General features: G+C 36.9%; 1 protein-coding gene across 1 annotated transcript in view; it reads right to left on the reverse strand.

The window, feature by feature from the left end:
- The window catches only part of ABCA12 (ATP binding cassette subfamily A member 12), a 194711-nt gene that overhangs the window by 55649 nt on the left and 119618 nt on the right, over positions 1-19444 (reverse strand). Inside the window, exons 19-23 of the mRNA XM_056111825.1 lie at positions 16759-16878; positions 14580-14670; positions 12078-12257; positions 11157-11472; positions 6256-6370 (exon numbers count right to left, since the gene is read on the reverse strand). Coding sequence (XP_055967800.1) covers positions 6256-6370; positions 11157-11472; positions 12078-12257; positions 14580-14670; positions 16759-16878 — 822 coding nt within the window. The remainder of the gene's footprint in view (positions 1-6255; positions 6371-11156; positions 11473-12077; positions 12258-14579; positions 14671-16758; positions 16879-19444) is intronic.

Consider the following 19444-nt stretch of genomic DNA (forward strand, 5'->3'; position numbering starts at 1 on the left):
GTCATGGCCACAGATCACTGGCATCTATATCAGGTGTATTACCTTCGCTTTCCAAAACAAGATATTCATACACTCAAAATGAATCCATGTATGTCCAATAGTCTACCTTTTTTTCAACCAATATCATTTAGTAACTCAATTATATACCCAGAAAATAAAGTACTCTACCAGGATAAAAAAAAAGTCCCATGTTATACATTAATCCAAAGGGATTTTGAGTATTCTAAAGTCTGGTCCTTGGTTATCTTCAATTTGGCGACATATTTTACTTTGGGGAAATGTGGATATTCTGTTTTCTAGTTCTAACAGTTCAGAATGATTGTTAAACCTACAATATCCTATCAATTATTTATATTTCATTTTGAGGTCAACCCAGTTGTGGTCAGGAGTTCTATGTTTCAGAGGGTCACTTCCGGAAGGAATCAGAGGACCAGATACCAGGGTTTAGGCTGGGGCAGTGGCATGAGAAGGATGTGGTTCAGCTCTTTCATCTGTCTCCTTAGCTCCTCATAGTCCATTTTTATTTTCCATTATTTTGGAGGTTTTGGAGCCAAAAACTAACAGAGCTCAGAGGCTACTCCTGGTTCTTTGTGATCCGGGGTCACTCCTGGAAGTATTCAGGAAAGACCACATGCGGTTCTGGAAATCAAACCACGGAGGACCCTGAGCAAGACAAGTGCCTTAATTCCTGTACTATTTCTATGATTCCTATACCATTTTTAAAAGGAACAGAGAAATGTTAACATTGACATTAACAGCCTTATAGTCTGGTGATTTTTTTTGTAAAAATCAATAATTTTCAGTGTCAATCCCCCATCCAGTATAAACTGTGTAGCAAATAGCCAAAATAATACACCCAATCTTTGGCTCTACAAGCAAAATAGTGAATTTCACTTTCTGTCTTTGCAACTTACCACATTCTGATAACTCTGCTGCTCTCTGTTACCATGGAAACAGCTACCTGACTGCCAACATTCTAAGCTGTAGGCCTTAAGCTAATCACCATTGAGAAAAAGCCTGTGACTTTTCCTCTTAAGGCTGCCCTCTTCCTCACCCTCTCCTCTCCCTACTGCTTCTCTCCTCCCAGGCCCTATCACCTTTTGCAGTAAAGAATCAAACCTATGCTTCCACTGGAATGGAAGTCCAAGTCAGATTAGAAATACCAGCATGGAGCAAAGATTCACGATGGAAGGCTGCCTTCAATTATTCTATATCATGATGAACATAAAATCAAATTTTGGTATAAAAAGGCCTCACAGGTGTTATTATAAAAACTCATTCCTGGATCCCACCTCTTCTGAGGAAATTACTGTGTCATGTTTGATGACTAGGTTTGTTAGATACTCATCCAATCAGGTATGATCATGGTATATTAACTTTTTATTTGCTTTTTCTACTATTTGTATTGTGAGTTTTTCTGAATTTGTGATTACTTGACTATAACTGTGGAAGGCTTACAACTATCCCTAAGCTACTATTCACTACCTAATTTCATGTGGTTTAAATTAAAAAATGTCAACCCACTCCAACAGTAATGTAGGTCAATGAAAGTCAATTTCACTAGGTGATAAAAATACAAAAGGGACTTAAAATGCATGGGAAAAGTGGACTTCATCTGTAAAATGTGCTTTTCTTTCTTGATAGCTGAGAGCTGCAGTATAAAACATTTACATATCTAAAAATTTCCCCCTATACTGCCTTGTATAAGGTAGTTTGGCAAACATGAAGACCAAGGCTAATGGTGTGTATTACTGTAATTTTGGAAACTTCAAGACATAAAGTCATATCTATTCCCAAGAGTTGGTAGAAGACTTGGATGCTTCCAAATGGTTTCACTAGTTGACATTCTAATATGGAACTTTCTTTTTTCTTTTTGGGTCACACCTGGCAATGCACAGGGGTTACTCCTGCTCTGCACTCAGGAATTATTTCTGGCGGTGCTCAGGGAACCATATGGGATGTTAGGAATTGAACCTGGGTTGGCCCCATGCAAGGCAAAAGTCCTACCCATTGTGCTATTGCTCCAGCCCTAGAGCTGAAGTCAAAATTTTATGCTACTAGGAGAATAGCTCAGGAGACCATGGGTGGTTGGGAGGGGGCAGGAATCAAATTCAGGTCACCTAGGGCAGCTGCAAGGCAAAACCCTACCTGCTGTACTAGTCTGTACGATTTTAGCTACATGTGTTTGCTACAGCATTCAAGAAAATCTTCACACAGGGATTGACATTAGTGCTGTCAGGAAAAGGTGTAATAAATAAACCTGACATTGATATCTTCATTCAGTTCCATAAGAATATCAAGCCCTGATTCATTTGGAAGAATACTATTTTATACTTCAATTAAAAATTATCTTAATCAATTTTGTAGCAATATGTAAAGAATAGTATGTCCATAATCTGCAAAGTTCCAAATTCCCACTAGTGGCATGGGTAATGCGTGCAAGAATGCATGAAAAGGAAAGTGGAATGAAAAAAAAATCTTGGTTTGATAACATCTCATCATCCACAGATAGTTTTGGTTCTCTGTCTAAACAGATGGAAAATATAAGCATAAAAATGCACTATATGAGTACATAGGTAGGGCTTTTGCCTTGCACATGGCCGACTGGGTTTGATTCCCAGCATCCCATATGGTCCCCTGAGTACTGCCAGGAGTAAGTCCTGAGTGCAGAACCAGGAGTAAACCCTGTGCATTGCCGGATGTGACCCAAAAAGCAAAAAAAAAAAAAAGCACTATATGCCATATTAAATGAAATAAATGAAATCAACTCAAGTTCAAGAAAATAATATGAAAACTATTCTTTTATGTTTTAAAACCAGCATTTGCATGGAACTTTAATGTTTCAATTTTTATAAGCAAGGAATAGAGATTAAAATCTAATTCAAAGGCATTTTTAATATAGCTTTCCTATAAAGGTGGGTAGGCATGCCGTAAGCAACATTCTATGCCAAAAACCATAATTTCTAAAACCATTGTAAAGCATATTATGTCAGTAGTAAAAATATAAGTAAAAGCTTAATTTTATAAATAAACTCACAGCACATTAATATTTGTGCTAATTTACTTAACAAGTAATAGGAATTCACTGGCATCATTTTATAACAAGGTCAAGAATTAAGGACTTTATTTAAAAAAAACAGCTCATTTTATTTTCTTGCCTAGATTTGAGCACTATTATAAGCAAAAAAAAATCTTTTTTATATAATTGGGTTAAGAAAGAAGTAGCGGATGGAAACTTTAAACCTCACTGAAAATTAAAATGGTAATATTAAAACATGATTTTGAGTCTCTGATAATGCATGTTAATCTTTACCTTAGGAAGTCCTAAAGAATCTCTGTTATCAAAATAAGATTCCAGGAGAAAATGTAGTTATAATAAGAAAAAGAATTGATTGGAAGTATGACACTGAAGTATAAGACTCAGATCTCCTAATAGCTAGCTCTCAGTAAGTTACCTCTAACTCTCTGCTCTCGGCTTTTTCCCTTTTTACATCTTTTAAAAGGATGAATAAAGCTGGGAGGAGTGAGCAGGAGACACCAGGGGTATTCCATTCATTCTACACCTGCTTTGATCAATTTATCTCACAAAGAGACCATGTTCTTTGGAAATCAGGACACTGTTGATTTTAAGGAATTAGCATTGTTTTACATGCTACTGAGAGAAAAATAATTGCCAAGTAAATAATGACAGCTTATCGAGTGCCTCCTAGTGTCAGAGCATTAGAGGGAGAAATAAAACATCATTACCTTAGAAATCAGTATAAGATGGATAACTGAACACCTCCTGTATTCTGGCAGGAGGGAAGTTAACTTCTAGAAATGTTACTGCTAAATGAAATCTAGATGATAAGGCTCAGAGAATTGAAGAATTTGAGCTACAGTGAATGGAAACAGGGAGTCTCAAAGCTGATTCCTGATTTCAAGTTCTCAGTTTTCTATCTTGTGATGTCACCCCAAGATCAGGCTGTGCCTGCAAAATGCAGACAAGAACTACCACTTTAACAACAAAACAACTAAAACAATTGGTTAGCCTTAGAGCCAGAGAGCTAGAACAGCAATGAAGGCATTTGCCTTGCAAACATCTGATCTGGGTTCAATCCCAGGCACTGTATATGGCTCCCTGAGCCTCACTAGGAATGATCCTTGAGCACAGAATCAAGAATAATCCTCAATCACTGCCAGATATGTTTTTGAACCTAATCTTTCTTCCCTTACCCAAACCTGGTTCACCTTATAAGCATATTTGTCATACCTTTAATTAGAAAGGAGTCTGTGCTTGGATTTTTTTATAACATGGGTGTGGTCATCTTCAAACACATAATAATATAGTATAATAATATACTATATATAATATAATATAGTATGCGTGTATACATATTTACACAAGTGTACATGAATGTGTATAATATGCACTAAATATGCACACATATGGAGCGATAGTACAGCGGTAGGGCGTTTGCCTTGTACGCAGTCGGCCCGGCCGAGCCGGGTTCCATTCCTCCGCCTCTCTTGGAGAGCCCAGCAAGCTTCCGAGAGTATCTTGCCCACACGGCAAAGCCTGGCAAGCTATCCATGATGTATTCAATATGCCAAAAACAGTAACAACAAGTCTCACGTGGGAGACGTTACTGGGCCCGCTTGAGCAAATCGATGAATAACGAGAGGACCATAACTGATGTATATAAAGATAAAAATGTAATTACCATGTATCTCTAACATACCCAATTTTTAAGATAGATATTTATTTTGAAGTAGAAAAGTTTTTAGCCAGTTTTCTACTTCAAAGTTTTTCTTTAATCTGTGATGATTGATTTCTCAGTACCAGGAACCTCAAAGAGAAATTTAAGGCACTAATTTAAGGAACTAGCAATCAAAATTATGGTTAGGGGCATGGATTTAAGTCTCTAAATTGGAATTAAGAAACTATTGCAGAGGTCTCCAATGTAGCAAGACCCAAAACAGCTGATGAGACATTATCAGACTGTAAATGAAATATGAAAGTGCAGCTGTGAGGATCAATCAGAATCCATATAGAAAAGGTAAGAACTATAGATTCAAATTTTGGGGCAATTCTTAGAGTCTGATGCTAAAGTAACAAAAATATGAAGCAGTGATTTGTAACTTGTAAGGAAAAATAATCAATTGCCTAGATGCACTAGCAAAGTAAGTGTGAAAAGTACAAGTGGGCTAACAGGTTATTCTAACCTCATTATTTCAAATTGTCAGCCAGGCTTTGCAGTAATTATTACGCCCCAGTTTTGAAAGGCTTTGGCGTTTTCTTTTTCCTTCCACTTCATGAGTGACTATAAGAAGAGGCTTATTACAGGATGGGAAGATAATTTCTATTCCAACATAATCCAAATTTCACACAATGCTTTTTCATAAATTCTAAAAGTGAAAGGAGATCTTTTGGATTTGGGGATAACGATGAAGAAATTCTGAAGAAAAGCGTATGCTTTACATTCTAGGTTTTGTCTTTAACTATTGTCTTATTAACCTCAGTGATTACATGACACATATTACTAGTTTTTATGAATCATGGATCAGAGGAAGATGAAGTAAGCAGGTGGTAACTGGATCTCACCCAGCAGTGCTTAGTGATTATTCCTGGCCTTCTTGTGGGATCGTATGTGGTGTAAGAACTGAACCCTGGTCTCCTGCATGCAAGACAATGTGTTTCAACCTGTTGCACTATCTCTCCAGCTCTGATGGAGAAGATAATTGAAGAAGACAAGGTATTCTGGGAAGAGAATTTGCTTCTTGTGAGCTAACACAAGTCATCTGTCTATGTCTACAGCTGTATCTATAATGTCTATATCTTCATTTGGACTCATTTAGTTGGCATGACAACGATAATCTTGACTTAACAGTTACTAATGTTATTATTTTAAGCCACTTTATTTGAGCCTCCATTCCAAAGGGCACAAATTATTCATAGAATTTCATGGCAAAAAGTTACTGATAAAAAATTGAGCTCAGAATTTTTTCCAAACTATTCAAATTTTGATTTTCAGAAGAATTCATAACTTCTATGCAATTGCTTCAAAAAATATGATTATAGCCTGCTCTTATGACTCACTAGTTTATGTAAATAATAAGAAACAAAAAATTAATAGTTACTAGTAAGAATCAATCAAAGTTAATTCACAATATATAAGTCAAGCTTTCTAAGGTTGTCTAATCATGATAAACATTTTTGTAATTACTAAACAAACATAACTTATTAATATTCGGGTGAGAATTTTTTAAACATACCTCATGAAGCCGGAGGTCTTTTTCATAAACAAGTTTTTTAACAAATGCAGCTATAAATACGACCCAGGCAACCATAAGCACAATTGGAAGAGAGTAAGAGACACTGGTTAAGAAGCTGTAAAAAAAACAAAAGCAAAACAGCAATTCAGTGACCAAACTGAATATTACATGTGCAAAGTATACTATATCAAGAACATGCTTGGTAGATAAATACCATACTCCTATTGGAAATGGAGAAACGTCATTAACTTTGTTCTTTTCCAAAATATAAAATTGACTTAACACTAAGGTCCAGAATTTTCTATCTATAATGGTACAAGAATAAAAAAATAAAAAGTAAAAAAAGTAAAAACATCTAGAGCGTTAGATAAAATTGCCTTGTGGTTTAAAGTAAGTTTGAATATGTTCTTTCCAGAAAACAATTATTATTAAGATGTAATTTCTGAACCCAAAACTATTCTGCCTGAACTAAATTCTTATCTAATAGGAAAATTTAAATTAGATAATAATTGGTTGATCTAACTAAAGTGGAGCAACAGCACAGTGGTAGGGCGTTTGCCTTGTGCGCAGCTGGCCCGGCCAACTCGGGTTCAATTCCTCCATCCCTCTCAGATAATCCGGAAACCTACTGAGTATCTCACCCACACAGCAAAGTCTGGCAAGCTACCCGTGACGTATTCAATATGCCAAACACAGGAACAACAAGTCTCACGATGGAGACGTTACTAGGCCCGCTTGAGTAAATCGATGAACAACAGGAGGACAGTGCTACAGATCTAACTAAAATCTTCACAGATTACTGTATCTACTCTTTAGAAGGGAAGGAGAGATAGCACAGCGGTAGGCATTTGCCTTACAAGCGGCCAACATGGCTGACCCGAGTTCGATTCCTCCGCCCCTCTCGGAGAGCCCGGCAAGCTACCGAGAGTATCTCGCCCGCACAGCAGAGCCTGGCAAGCTACCCATGACGTATTCAATATGCCAAACACAGTAACAACAAGTCTCATGATGGAGACGTTACTGGGCCCGCTTGAGCAAATCAATGAACAATGGGAGGATCGTGACCGTGACCGTGACTCTTTAGAAACTTATAGTTACTACTAATTTAAAATTCCTCAAATGAACTAAAATAAAACAAAGCCCAACTAGGGAGCTAGCACAATGAACTGGCATGTATACCTTGTATAGTGTAGCCTGGAGTTCAATTCCTTGTACCACATACTCCTCAAGTTTTGCTCTGAGTGACCCCCCAAGATTGAGCATAGAGTAGCCCGTAATGACCACTGAAATAACCATCTAAATCCCAAACCAAACAAGCAAAAAAAAATCAACATAAACTCAATGAATTTTATTGAAAATGCAGAAGAAATTGAATTACTCAAAGTAATGCTTCCATCAATTTTATAAACAATAAAGAAATAACTTTTCTGGTAATGTGCTAACCTACAGAATCACTCTAAGTTCTCATTAGGCTCCAAATACAGACCTAAGTATCCTGCCCATGATTTCTGAAAATTCAAGTTCAGTGTCTCTCAGTGTTAGCCAGAGAGTAGAATCAGCTGAAGGACCTATTAAAGCAGTTTTTTGGTGTACACCTGCAAGTTTCTGATTTTATCTGACGTGGAGTGAAAAAATTTTATTTTAGAGAATTTTCAAGGTGAGATTGGTTTACTGGTCCAGGAACCATATGTTTGAGAACTATCCTTTATAAAAATGTGTGTAAGTTTGGTACAAGGGATTGACTCCAGATGCAAAGCCTACCTCATACATACCAGGCCTATCTTGAACTCATCTCTAGATCTAAAAATTATAGAGAAAACTCCCAAGCCCGTTCCACTTTTTTGGGGGCGAGAAGGGTTGGAGACAATTCACGGGGCCACCTCTGGCTCTGTGTTCAGGGGCTACTCCATTCCTATTTGTTCTATGGCTAAGGAATTTCCCTCAAGATCCCATATGAGAAATGTGAATATTAGTAAAACATTGCCTTATATATTGCCAATATAAAATGCAAAGTTTATGACCATCAAAAATATTCTTTTGGTAGGAAATAAATGAGGATAAACCATAACCATTTTTATTTTTAGTTCTTGAGAAGCAGTCTGGCATGGAGCAAGCACTTAAAAAATATTTGTTGGATGACTTTTGTCTTGGTTTAGGTTAAAATTTAATGTTATTTATGGTTTCAGAATTAAACAAAGGTCCTCATTCACCAATAACAGTTGCCCTATAATCTTTCTTCTAAATTAATGTGTATTTTTTTAATTTTGTATAATATTAGGAGAAAAGTTTTGGGTTTTCTCATTGAAGGACCAGGGCAGTAAAATTATACAACTTTGAACAAGTTACTTAAAGTTTCTGGCTTGTCATTTTTTTTCATGTGAAGACTATAGAAAATAATACCTACTTTCATTTACCTTACAATCTGACTCAGCAGTAGAACACAAGTTTCACATGTGTGAGCCATGCGTTCAGTCCCCAGAAAAATCATTATATCATTTTATTATAAACATAAAATCTATATTATATATTTATACATGCATATGTAGAACATTATGATTATGCCTTAATAAATAGCAGACTGGAGTTACTTTAATTCTTAAAGGTAACACCCAGATACCTCTCACCTTAGGTAGTCAGCATTTATAAGAGAAAAATATTGAGCAGGAAAATATGTGGTAATTCACCTTTAATTGAACCTACAGTTCTTTACAATTCATTGAAACTTGCAGTTCACTCATGGTTTGGGTGACAAAGTTCATCCTCCCCTCTACAATTATCAGCTCAAACCTGACCATCCCCTCATGGAATCCTCATCCCTCTCCCTTTATCACTGCCACACAAAGGTTATAGGATCCCTCTATCTTCTGCTCTTGAAGCAGACAAAGGAGATAGAAAATAAAGGGAAAAAATTCCAGAACCATCTGACTTATATAGGAACCGCAATAACAGCAATGAATAACAAATATGTTTCCTTTAAAGTAATATTTGGCTTCAAGCTTTTATCTAGGAAGATGAACTTGAAAAATGTATTCATCAGATGTGATTTTTTTACTGTGGCCAGAGCTGCCCAGCTGACAGATTTCCTGAACACTCCAGTTCAACTGTCTTCAAATCATGATCTTTACATTATTTTTTGTCCACTTAGCCAAAGTGTTTCAAGTAGACTGCTAGCAGATAAAATAGTTTCAGATAGTAGAATATTTATCTTCACATGTTACCAATAATGTTATTTTATCAAAATTTTTCTTTAAAATTGATTGTGTATGCGGAGATATATATTTTTTTAAGATTGAGAGTTAGAAATTTTTGTTTGCTTTTGGGCCACACCTAGAGATCCTCAGGGCTTACTCCTGCTCTATGGTCAGAGATCACTATTGGCAGTGCTCAGGGACTATATGGGGTACCAGGGATCAAACCTGGGTCAGCTCATGCAAGGCAAATGCCTTACCCGCTTACTTTTGCTGCAGCCCTAGGAGTTGGAAGAGATTTTTAAGATTTTATTTAATCCCCTTATTTGCCTAGAAATAAATAGTTAAGATCTGTAGTGAAGGTATGTGGGAGCCACACCCACAAGCCACCTCTGGCTCAGCTATATAAACTCATTTATTCATTTCAGAAACCCATAAACAAATCTCCAAAGAGATCAAAAGCCAATTAATCTCAGACCTGCACATGGCTAAACAGACAGAGTAAATAGGAGGTGGGCAGGTTAGCCTGGAGCCCACCCAAGCAGAGTCCCCGGTAGCCACTTCCTTCACAACTCAAAATTGCTCCCTGACTCCACCATCTCAGGACTGATCTTACAGAGATACAGTCTGCTGAAAATTTGGGTATGAGGGTTTTGTGAATGAAATCTCCGGGCTTTCTTGGGGTCGGGATGGACTACCTTCCCCACCTCCCTGTACTTTCGGAAGCCTCGGCAGTCATATCCACACCCCAAAAGCTACTGTCACACCATTAAAAAGCTACTCCAGCCTTACTGTCCTGATAAAAATACCGAATGCCCTGAACACACACCATGACCTCCAAATACCTGTATTGTAAACGACAATGCATAAAAGGAAAAGGAGAAAGATCAAGAAGGAAAGTGCCTCCCATAGAGAGAGACTGGGGGTGAGTGGGTGGAGGGTGGGAGATAGTGGGAGGAAAACGAGACACTGGTTGTAGGAAATGTACACTGGTGGAGGGATGGGATCATTTTATGATTGAAGCTCAATTATGACAGCTTTGTGTTGGTCTATCTCACATATATTAATTAATTTTTTTAAATAAAAAGTAATGTGGCGTTCATGCCCACATCAATCAGCTTAATCAATGCCTGAATAAATAGCGGTAGGGCGTTTGCCTTGCATGCAGCCAACATGGCCGACCCGAGTTCGATTCCTCCGCCCCTCTCGGAGAGCCCGGCAAACTACTGAGAGTATTCGATGTGCCAGACACAGTAACAATAAAGTCTCCAATGGAGAAGTTACTGGGCCCGCTCGAGCAAATCGATGATCAACGGGGGGGCCTTTACTTTTACTTTACTTACTCCTACACTAAAAAAAAAAATCTGTAGCGAGTTGGTAACATCAAAATCATTTAGCAATGCGCTTGGCTATAGGGATCCCAGTTTCCTAACTCCAGCACCAAAGTCCTTGGAAACTTTAGAATCATGATAAAAAAAAAAACAAAATAGAATCACTTGGTCAGTACTATGCTTTTGGTAATATCTTTTGGTAATAATGACAATTGCCATGGAGCTACCTCCTGTGTGGCCTTATTAGTAGACCCTTCTAAACAAATATAGGACCTAGGCTTGGTGAACTTCCCACCTTTCATTTATTGTGAATGAGCAAACAGAAATGAGTCCTCAGGAAAATGGTTAATTATTACAAAGTGCAGCCAGTGCAATGACTTACTTGTCTTTCATGAAGCATGGATAAGGAATCGCTTGGACCTGGACTGCTATTTCCTGGGAATTCCTTCCAGTCTGCAATTCAATGATAGCTCTTTCAATACTATCCTGCAGGTAAATAAAAGCTCTGCCGTAGATCTGGTTGTGCGATGGAGAGTTGTGAGGCCCCGGGGCCCAAATCTTGGTTCTTATGCTTCTTGTTGTCTGTGCAGTCTTGAGACTCATGCGTATGGTATATTTTACGACAGGAGGAAGAGAGACTCTTGCAGAGTGATAGCCTGTGTGTCGACTTTGGTTAGAAGGAAGTTTAAAAATAACACCTAAAAATAAAAGGGCAATGACAACAGAAAGGTTTTTTTATGGTTGACATTACTTATTGTTTGGAGAGTCCACTTAGGGGGCAGCCAAACAGACAATTGAGTTAGTAATTGACAGTAAGTTCAGGCTCCTAATTACAGTGAAGACAGTTAATTGGAAGTGACAACCTGAGAGATTCAAAAGAGGAGTTGGAAAATATAATCATAAACTAAGTGTCCAGATTAAATATATCACCCTAAGCTACTTACAAAAATAAAAATACACAATACACACACATACACACACACACCACCACCACCACCACCACCACCACACACTTTAAAATGTATAATCTTGATTGACTTTAAGCACAGGCTCAACTTTAAAACTGTGAAATCCTTTTCAGTCCTAATTTTAACCATATCAGCAAAAGTACACATATGTTGATGGCGTCTCAGAACAATAGGCTTACTTGACTACATGAAAGATTCCCATTTCTAAGGACATCAGAAGTGATAATACCCACCCCTCCAACAGTTTTCTAAGTTTCTGGATGAAAGAGGTGAGGGAAGAATTGGAGCAATTTTAGTACAAAGAGAAACTCAAACTCTAGCAGAATCACACTTACTTCCAAAGAGTTCGTTGCTTTTGTAGAGCCTTTTAGCCTCTGTTTCCATTTCGTCTATGGTTTTTGCTGCCTGGATACGGTCATATAATACACAGGAGGAAATATTTACCGTCAGAGTTGATAGTGTGTTGAGATGATCAATGAGGTCAATACTGTTTTCTAATTTCAGCCTTAGATCATCTAAGATAGTAAATGTAAAACAGATCAAAGAAACACATGATGATGTTGAACAATCATGTTTCTAGCAAAAATGACCCAGAACTTTGATTAGGGGTATGAATTAAATATCAAACTAGATTAAAAATAATAGGAGTTATAGAATCTCAAAAATATCTATTACTATACAGCAATATAACCACACTTCTATTTAGCAGTTCAAATTCAGTTGTACAAATAGTCCTGGAAGAGATGCTAAGTTACACATAGAGGTCAGAGAATTATACAGTTTTATTTAAAAATTAATTATGTAATTAAAGAATAACTAAAGGTGAAAAAAATCTCTGTATAGTAATGAAGAAGACAGTACTCTAGAAATGAAAAAACACTTATGCTTTGTTCACAAATTGTAAGTGCAAGAATTCAAATAAAAGATAGCCCCTGTAGAGTATAAGATAAATATTTAGTGTGCCACAGAATTACTTCTAAGGAGCAAGTGAACATCTATGCTATATAGTTACAATTTTCTAATATGACTTGATTTAAAACCTGTGTGAGTTATCTCTATTGATATCTGTATTAATCTAGACAAAACCATCACGATTTTATTTCAGGTAATTACTCTGGAAGAAAGAGGATTTAATTGCTCTTCAATTTCATGACTCCTTACAAGGAAATCAACTGAGACAAAGGGTAAATATAAAGTTTCAAGTTAATAAATCACTTGGTCAATTAAATTTTTACTGACTGAATCATCATGAATAGTGAGAAGGCTATGAATATCATAAATTCCTCCTTACAGAACCTAAGCATGCCTCTTCCATCTTCGAATACGAGAGTAAATTTATCATAGAGGGCAAGTTCTTAAATGCATTTTTCATTATAATTTCAAATAAAATGTTTTGCTTGATAGAGATTTGATGAGGGCAGAGTATAATTGTCATCAATTGTTGTCCAACAGTCAGTGGCAATCAATATGATACCAAAGAGCTCCTTAGAAATGCTGGTAGACGGGATCACAGAAGAACAATAGGGTCTGTGCACTCCCCAAATTTGAACTATACCCCCTCTTATATTCTTTTTTATTTTTTATTTATTTATTTATTTTTTGCTTTTTGGGTCACACCTGGCGATGCTCATGGCTCTGCACTCAGGAATTACTCCTGGCGGTGCTTGGGGGTCGGCCACACGCAAGGCAACCGCCCTACTCACTGCGCTATCACTCCAGCCCCTCCCCCTCTTATAGTCTAATACAGAGCAATGCGGTAAATATCCAGTTGCACTGCTCCATTCATTTTAACTTGTTTTAAATTAACATTCTATTTCTGATGTTCTGAATGATGAAGATTTTATATAAGAACTTCAGAGTGGGAACCAGAGTGATAATACAGTGAATAAGGCCAGGCTTCCTATATGGTCCCCCCCAAGCTCACCAGCAGTGAACCCTGAAAGCAGCTGGGTTTTGCTCAAGACCCCTCCCCCACCAAAAAATAAAAAGAACTTCAGCGTATATTTTGACCAAGCAGTTTCTTTCTCCCATGACTACATGACTCTTTTAGAAAATACATCTGCTTATACTTTGTTCAATCAAACTGGGTTCACTATCAAAAGTACATACAATTATGTACAATACCAATGTAGGTGTAATTACTCCCTGCTGATTTGTAACCTGAGTCACTTTTTATATCTCAGTAGAGTTAGAGAGAAATGGGAGCAGTTGTTCTACTGCTGCGAAATTCTGATGCTCTCAATCCTTTCTTCATACTTGTGGTTGCATAGCAACAGTAAATCAGACACGGACTGAATTAGATGTCTTGCATCCCTTAGGTTGAAGGTGGAGCCGTGGCGGAGGGAACGCGCTAAGTTCAGACAGCTTGCTTTGATCTTCTTTGACCCATTCCTTTTAAACGACCCTGAGAGAAGCTTCCAACCTTGAATACTGATTTAATTTTATTTATTTATTTTTGAGTCTCTGCATTGCCTCTGTTTTGCTTTTACTAATTCTATAACCTCCTCCACTGATTTTCTGGGTTGGTCAAAGTGATACGGAGGCCAGTGGAGATAAAATGTTAAATGTAGTCAGAAATAAATGATTTCATCTTCCTCTGTCCTTCAAGACTTGTTTCTTATCACTTACGAAAGTAAAATAAAATTCCTACGACTTATAGCAACCTATCTGTAATTGAAAGAGAAGCTGCATCAAATAGAGTATAACTACTGCATTCACACAAGTTTTTATTTTTATTAAATTGTGCTTAAAATGAATATAGAGAAAAGGAAAATTTTTCTTATGTTTTTCACATTTCTAAATAAGGGTGAATAAAAGTTCTATAAGTCTGAACTCACCAAGTTCATCTATCTGTTTCAATAATTCAACAGCATCAAGTCCCACGGAGAATTTTATGAAAACTTGTACAAAGGGATTCCTTAGAGTATTCTGTAAGTAACAATAGAGAATCCATTTCAAAACAAGAAAAAAAAACATGTTTAATTATCATCTCTCTAATAACACCCAGAGTGAAATGAAATAATCACCACCGGTCATTATCACGGTGCTATCTTGCAGTGACTCATGTACAAATACTGGTAAAAAAGAGAAGACATGTGCCTGGTAATGACTTGAAATCAGGATTTTTGTTAATGTCGCCAGATAAGATCATAATTATCAACACCAGGAAATTATATTCAATTAAAGTCATTTTCCCCATAGCAAGTATGTGTTTTTGACATTTGCTGTATACAACTTTGGGGGCACATAATGGAATTTTGTTCAATTGAAACTAACAAAAACAACTTTAAAATTTAAGTCATGATGGCTACATGAAAATTGACATCGCAACTGACTCTCAGCTATAAGGTTTTCTGAAAGTCTTTTGTCTTTTCTGATTTCAGGTTACTTTTCTGTAAAGTCAGGATAAATTACCTATAAGGGCAATCAAAAATAATTATTATAGCTTCATATTATACTTAGTAAGCACAATATGTGAACATGGTAAAATAAGTTGATGATCTTTGTTACTATACACTCATGTACTGAAACATTTAAAATTATATAAACACTTCACAAATACAAAAACCTAAAGACACAATTTTGGAATTGTGTAAGCTTTTCCTTAATAATTGAGACTGATGATTTATTTTTAGCGAAAACAAAATAAAGAGACTTCTATTAAGTGATGACCCCTTTATGGGCATTGTCATACAGATTTTTCCCTATAAAGTTCTGCATTTTTTAATTATTTTGCCCAGATAATGTCTTTGGTTAGTTCATCATTTAGTTAATAAAAGTTTCTTAATGATGTGTATAGTTCCTATTAAAGTTCCTTCCTGACAGGGGCTGGAGCGATAGCACAGCGGGTAGGGAGTTTGACTTGCATGTGGTCGACCTGGGTTCGATTTCTAGCATCCCATTTGGTTCCCCAAGCACTGCCAGGAAAATTCCTGAGTGCAGAGTCAGGAGTAACCCCTGTGCATCGCTGCGAGTGACCCAAAAAGCCAAAAAAAAAAAAAAGTTCCTTCCTGGCAACAAGGATTGAACTCAAGTTTCTCACATGCTAAGAGTGTACTCTCGACCTCTGAGCCATCTCCCAGGCCAAAAGGCCTTTTTTTGTGTGTGTGTATGTTTATTTTGTACATCACTTTTCACTGAGTCTTTCCAAATCTTTGGTATACTTTTAAACTCCCTGTATTGCAATCATTCCTAAAGGATTTTTTTCTCTTCTGTTCCATCTTTGTCACTATCTCTGTTAGAAATTAGAATATTTTTTACAATATTTGTATCACCACCAGAAATTCCTGACTCTTTGTTGATTATTCCAAATTATATTTTTCAAATAGGGTTCACAATACTTCAGTTGCATTGTTAAGTATTTAACTTAAACTATAAAGTCATCTATTTGAACCAAAAAAAAACCCTAAATCTTGGGGCTGGAGTAATAGCAGAGCGGGTAGGGCATTTGCCTTGCACGTGGCCAACCCGGGTTTGATTCCCAGAATCCCATATGGTCCTCCAAGCACCGCCAGGAGTGATTCCTGAGTGCAGAGCCAAGAGTAATCCCTGAGCATCGGCTGGATGTGACCCAAAAAGCAAATTAAAAAATAAAATAAAATAAATTAAAAAAACCCTAAATCTAATATTTTTCTTTAGAAGGTATTTAGGAATTTGTGATCCATAAAACATAATTTAAAGTAGAGAAATAGGTATACCTTAAGCCATAGTTTATAGTAATATTGTGAAGTATTTTATATTTGGAAAACTCGTTTACATCACTAGTTGTGTTTATAATCAACTGGTGAGATATACTATATTATTGAATTACAGTCAGAGAAAGTATGGTTTCTGAAAGAAAAGATAATTTGAATATGAGTGACAGGTAGTGTCTATCTCAGACCACTTTTTGAAGGATGGGCAACAACTCTGTTGAATATGTATTCTAGATTATCTCCTTATACACATATTTAAAATGATTTAAAATCTCAAAGAATTATAAATTCAACCAAAACAAATGACAGAATAATCTCCTACCTGGAGCATAGGAATCGTCTGGTTTAACAGGTGGAAGGAATTCATGAAAAGTGGTGACTTATCCATCCACTCTTGAGATTTTTCTCTTAATTCAGCCAGTTGTCTTAGAGTTGCATTAGACTGAAAGACAAAGAAACAGACATGGTTTACTAATATTTTTTTCATATTTTCAAAAGGTTTCATTTATTTATTTATTTATTGAATCACCATGAGATATAGTTACAAACTTTCATCATTAAGTTTCAGTCATACAGTGATCGGGCATCCATCCTTCCACCAATGCTCATTTTCTACCACCAATGTTCCCAGTATCCCTCTCACCACCCCCAAGCTATCTCACCCCCTAACTCTACAGCAGACACCTTCCTTCTTACTCTCTCTTTACTTTGGGGCATTATGGTTTGCAACACAGATACTAAGAGGCCATCATGTTTGGTCCTTAGTCTGCTTTCAGCATGCATCTCCTATCCCTAGAGATCCCTCCAACCATGATTTACTTAGTGGTCCCTTCTTCATCCCAACTGACTTTTCCCCCAGTGAAGCCATCTTCCAAATTGTGGAGTGATCCTCCTGGTCCTTATCTCTGCTGTGTTTAGGTGTTAGTCTCATATTATATTACTTTATATTCCACAAATGAGTGCAGTCATTCTATGTCTGTCCCTCTTTTTCTGACTTACTTCTCTTAGCATGATACTCTCTATGTTTATCCACTTATATGCAAATTTCATGACTTCATCTAAAGGTATCTTTAAGGTTGTTTTATCACAAAGCTTTAAGAAAAGCATGGAGTGATATCTTTTATTAAATTCTCATAAATGTTCAACATGATCAAAAATTTTTAAGTGGTAGCTCTTATAGGGTCAAAATGACAAAACTTCTGAAAAATTTATGACTTTTTTATGTCCATAGTGCATTTACAACCAAAATAAAAGCATGTTTTCTGGCATTCTCACAATTCATTAATTTCTACCAGAGATAAAACTTAAGGTTAGCTAAGGAAACATCCTACTTTAGGAACATAAGAAGAAAAATAAGGAGTGATAGCACAGCGGTAGGGCGTTTGCCTTGCACGCAGCCAACATGGCCGACCCGAGTTCGATTCCTCCGCCCCTCTTGGAGAGCCCGGCAAGCTACCAAGAGTATCTCGCTCACACGGCAGAGCCTGGCAAGCTCCCCGTGACGTATTCAATATGCCAAACACAGTAACAACAAAGTCTCCAATGGAGACATTACTGGCCCCACTCAAGCAAATTGATGAACAACAGGAGGGCCTTTACCTTTCCTTACCATATATATATATATATATATATATATATATATATATATATTTGGTGGAAACTGATATAATTGGAAAAGAATCCGACAACATTAAGTTGGGTAAAATACAGTATTTCAATCTCTCAATCTTGAACATTCATCTCACTAGAAAATTTATTATGTAAGACCATATGCAATCATAATTATTTGTTATATTATTTCTGTAAGCAAAAAATGAAACAAAATAAGGTCTAACACTGAGGCCTGGGCATCTAAATTCTATGGAATGAAAGTTCTTGAAATTTTAAAAAAGAATTAGTAAAGTAAGTAAAGTAAAGGCCCTCCCATTGATCGTCGATTTGCTCGAGCGGGCCCAGTAACGTCTCCATTGGAGACGTTGTTGTTACTGTGTCTGGCATATCGAATACTCTCGGTAGCTTGCCAGGCTCTCCGAGAGGGGCAGAGGAATCGAACTCAGGTCGGCCATGTTGGCCGCTTGTAAGGCGAACGCCCTACCGCTGTGCTATATAATTATATATTATATATAATTTTATATACTATGTCAAGTGAATTGGAAGAATTTCCACAAGCTGGTGTGTAAATAAAGCAACGTGTTAAAAAGTATTATAATGCAACTCATTTAAATATTTCAAACAATGACCAAAAAACTCTGCGTTTGAGTATGTAAAAGAGTTTAAAATGTGCGTAGAGGGGCTGGAGAGATAGCACAGAGGGTAGGGTGTTTGCCTTGCACGCGGCCGACCCTGGTTCGATTCCCAACATCCCATATGGTCCCCTGAGCACCGCCAGGAGTAAGTCCTGAGTGCAGAGCCAAGAGTAACCCCTGTGCATCGCCAGGTGTGACCCAAAAAGCAAAAAAAAAATAATAATGTGCATAGAGGGGCTAGAGCCATAGCACAGCGGGTAGGGAGTTTGCCTTGCACTTGGTTAACCTGGGTTCTATTCCTAGTATCCCATATGGTCCCCTGAGCAGTGCCAGGAGTAATTCCTGAGTGCAGAGCCAGGAGTAACACCTGTGCATCACCGGGTATGAACCCCCTTCCCCCAAAAATGTGCATAGATTTTAGAAAAACACTCTCTTGAATGTAACATCTAGTTCCCATGAAAGGATGCACAAGAACAGCAGGGAAGAATAAGAAAAACTGTATGCCAAACAAAAAGAATAGAAAAAAATAGACCACATTTAGCATGTGTATGACTTCAGTGATGCCAAGTTATATTGAAGTGAGTAATAGTAAAACAAATGAGTAGTAACACACACACACACACAAAACAAGAAAATTGTAGAAGTCAACAGTAAACTCATTAATTTTTACATAAGTTTTCATCTACAGAAACTATAACTGACTGACAAATGATAAAATAAATGTTCTTTTAATCTTTACATTATCATTTAAAACACATTAAA

This window comes from Sorex fumeus, unplaced genomic scaffold, assembly GCF_029834395.1.
Source record: "Sorex fumeus unplaced genomic scaffold, SorFum_2.1 ptg000014l, whole genome shotgun sequence".
In the NCBI taxonomy this organism is placed as follows: Eukaryota; Metazoa; Chordata; class Mammalia; order Eulipotyphla; family Soricidae; genus Sorex; species Sorex fumeus.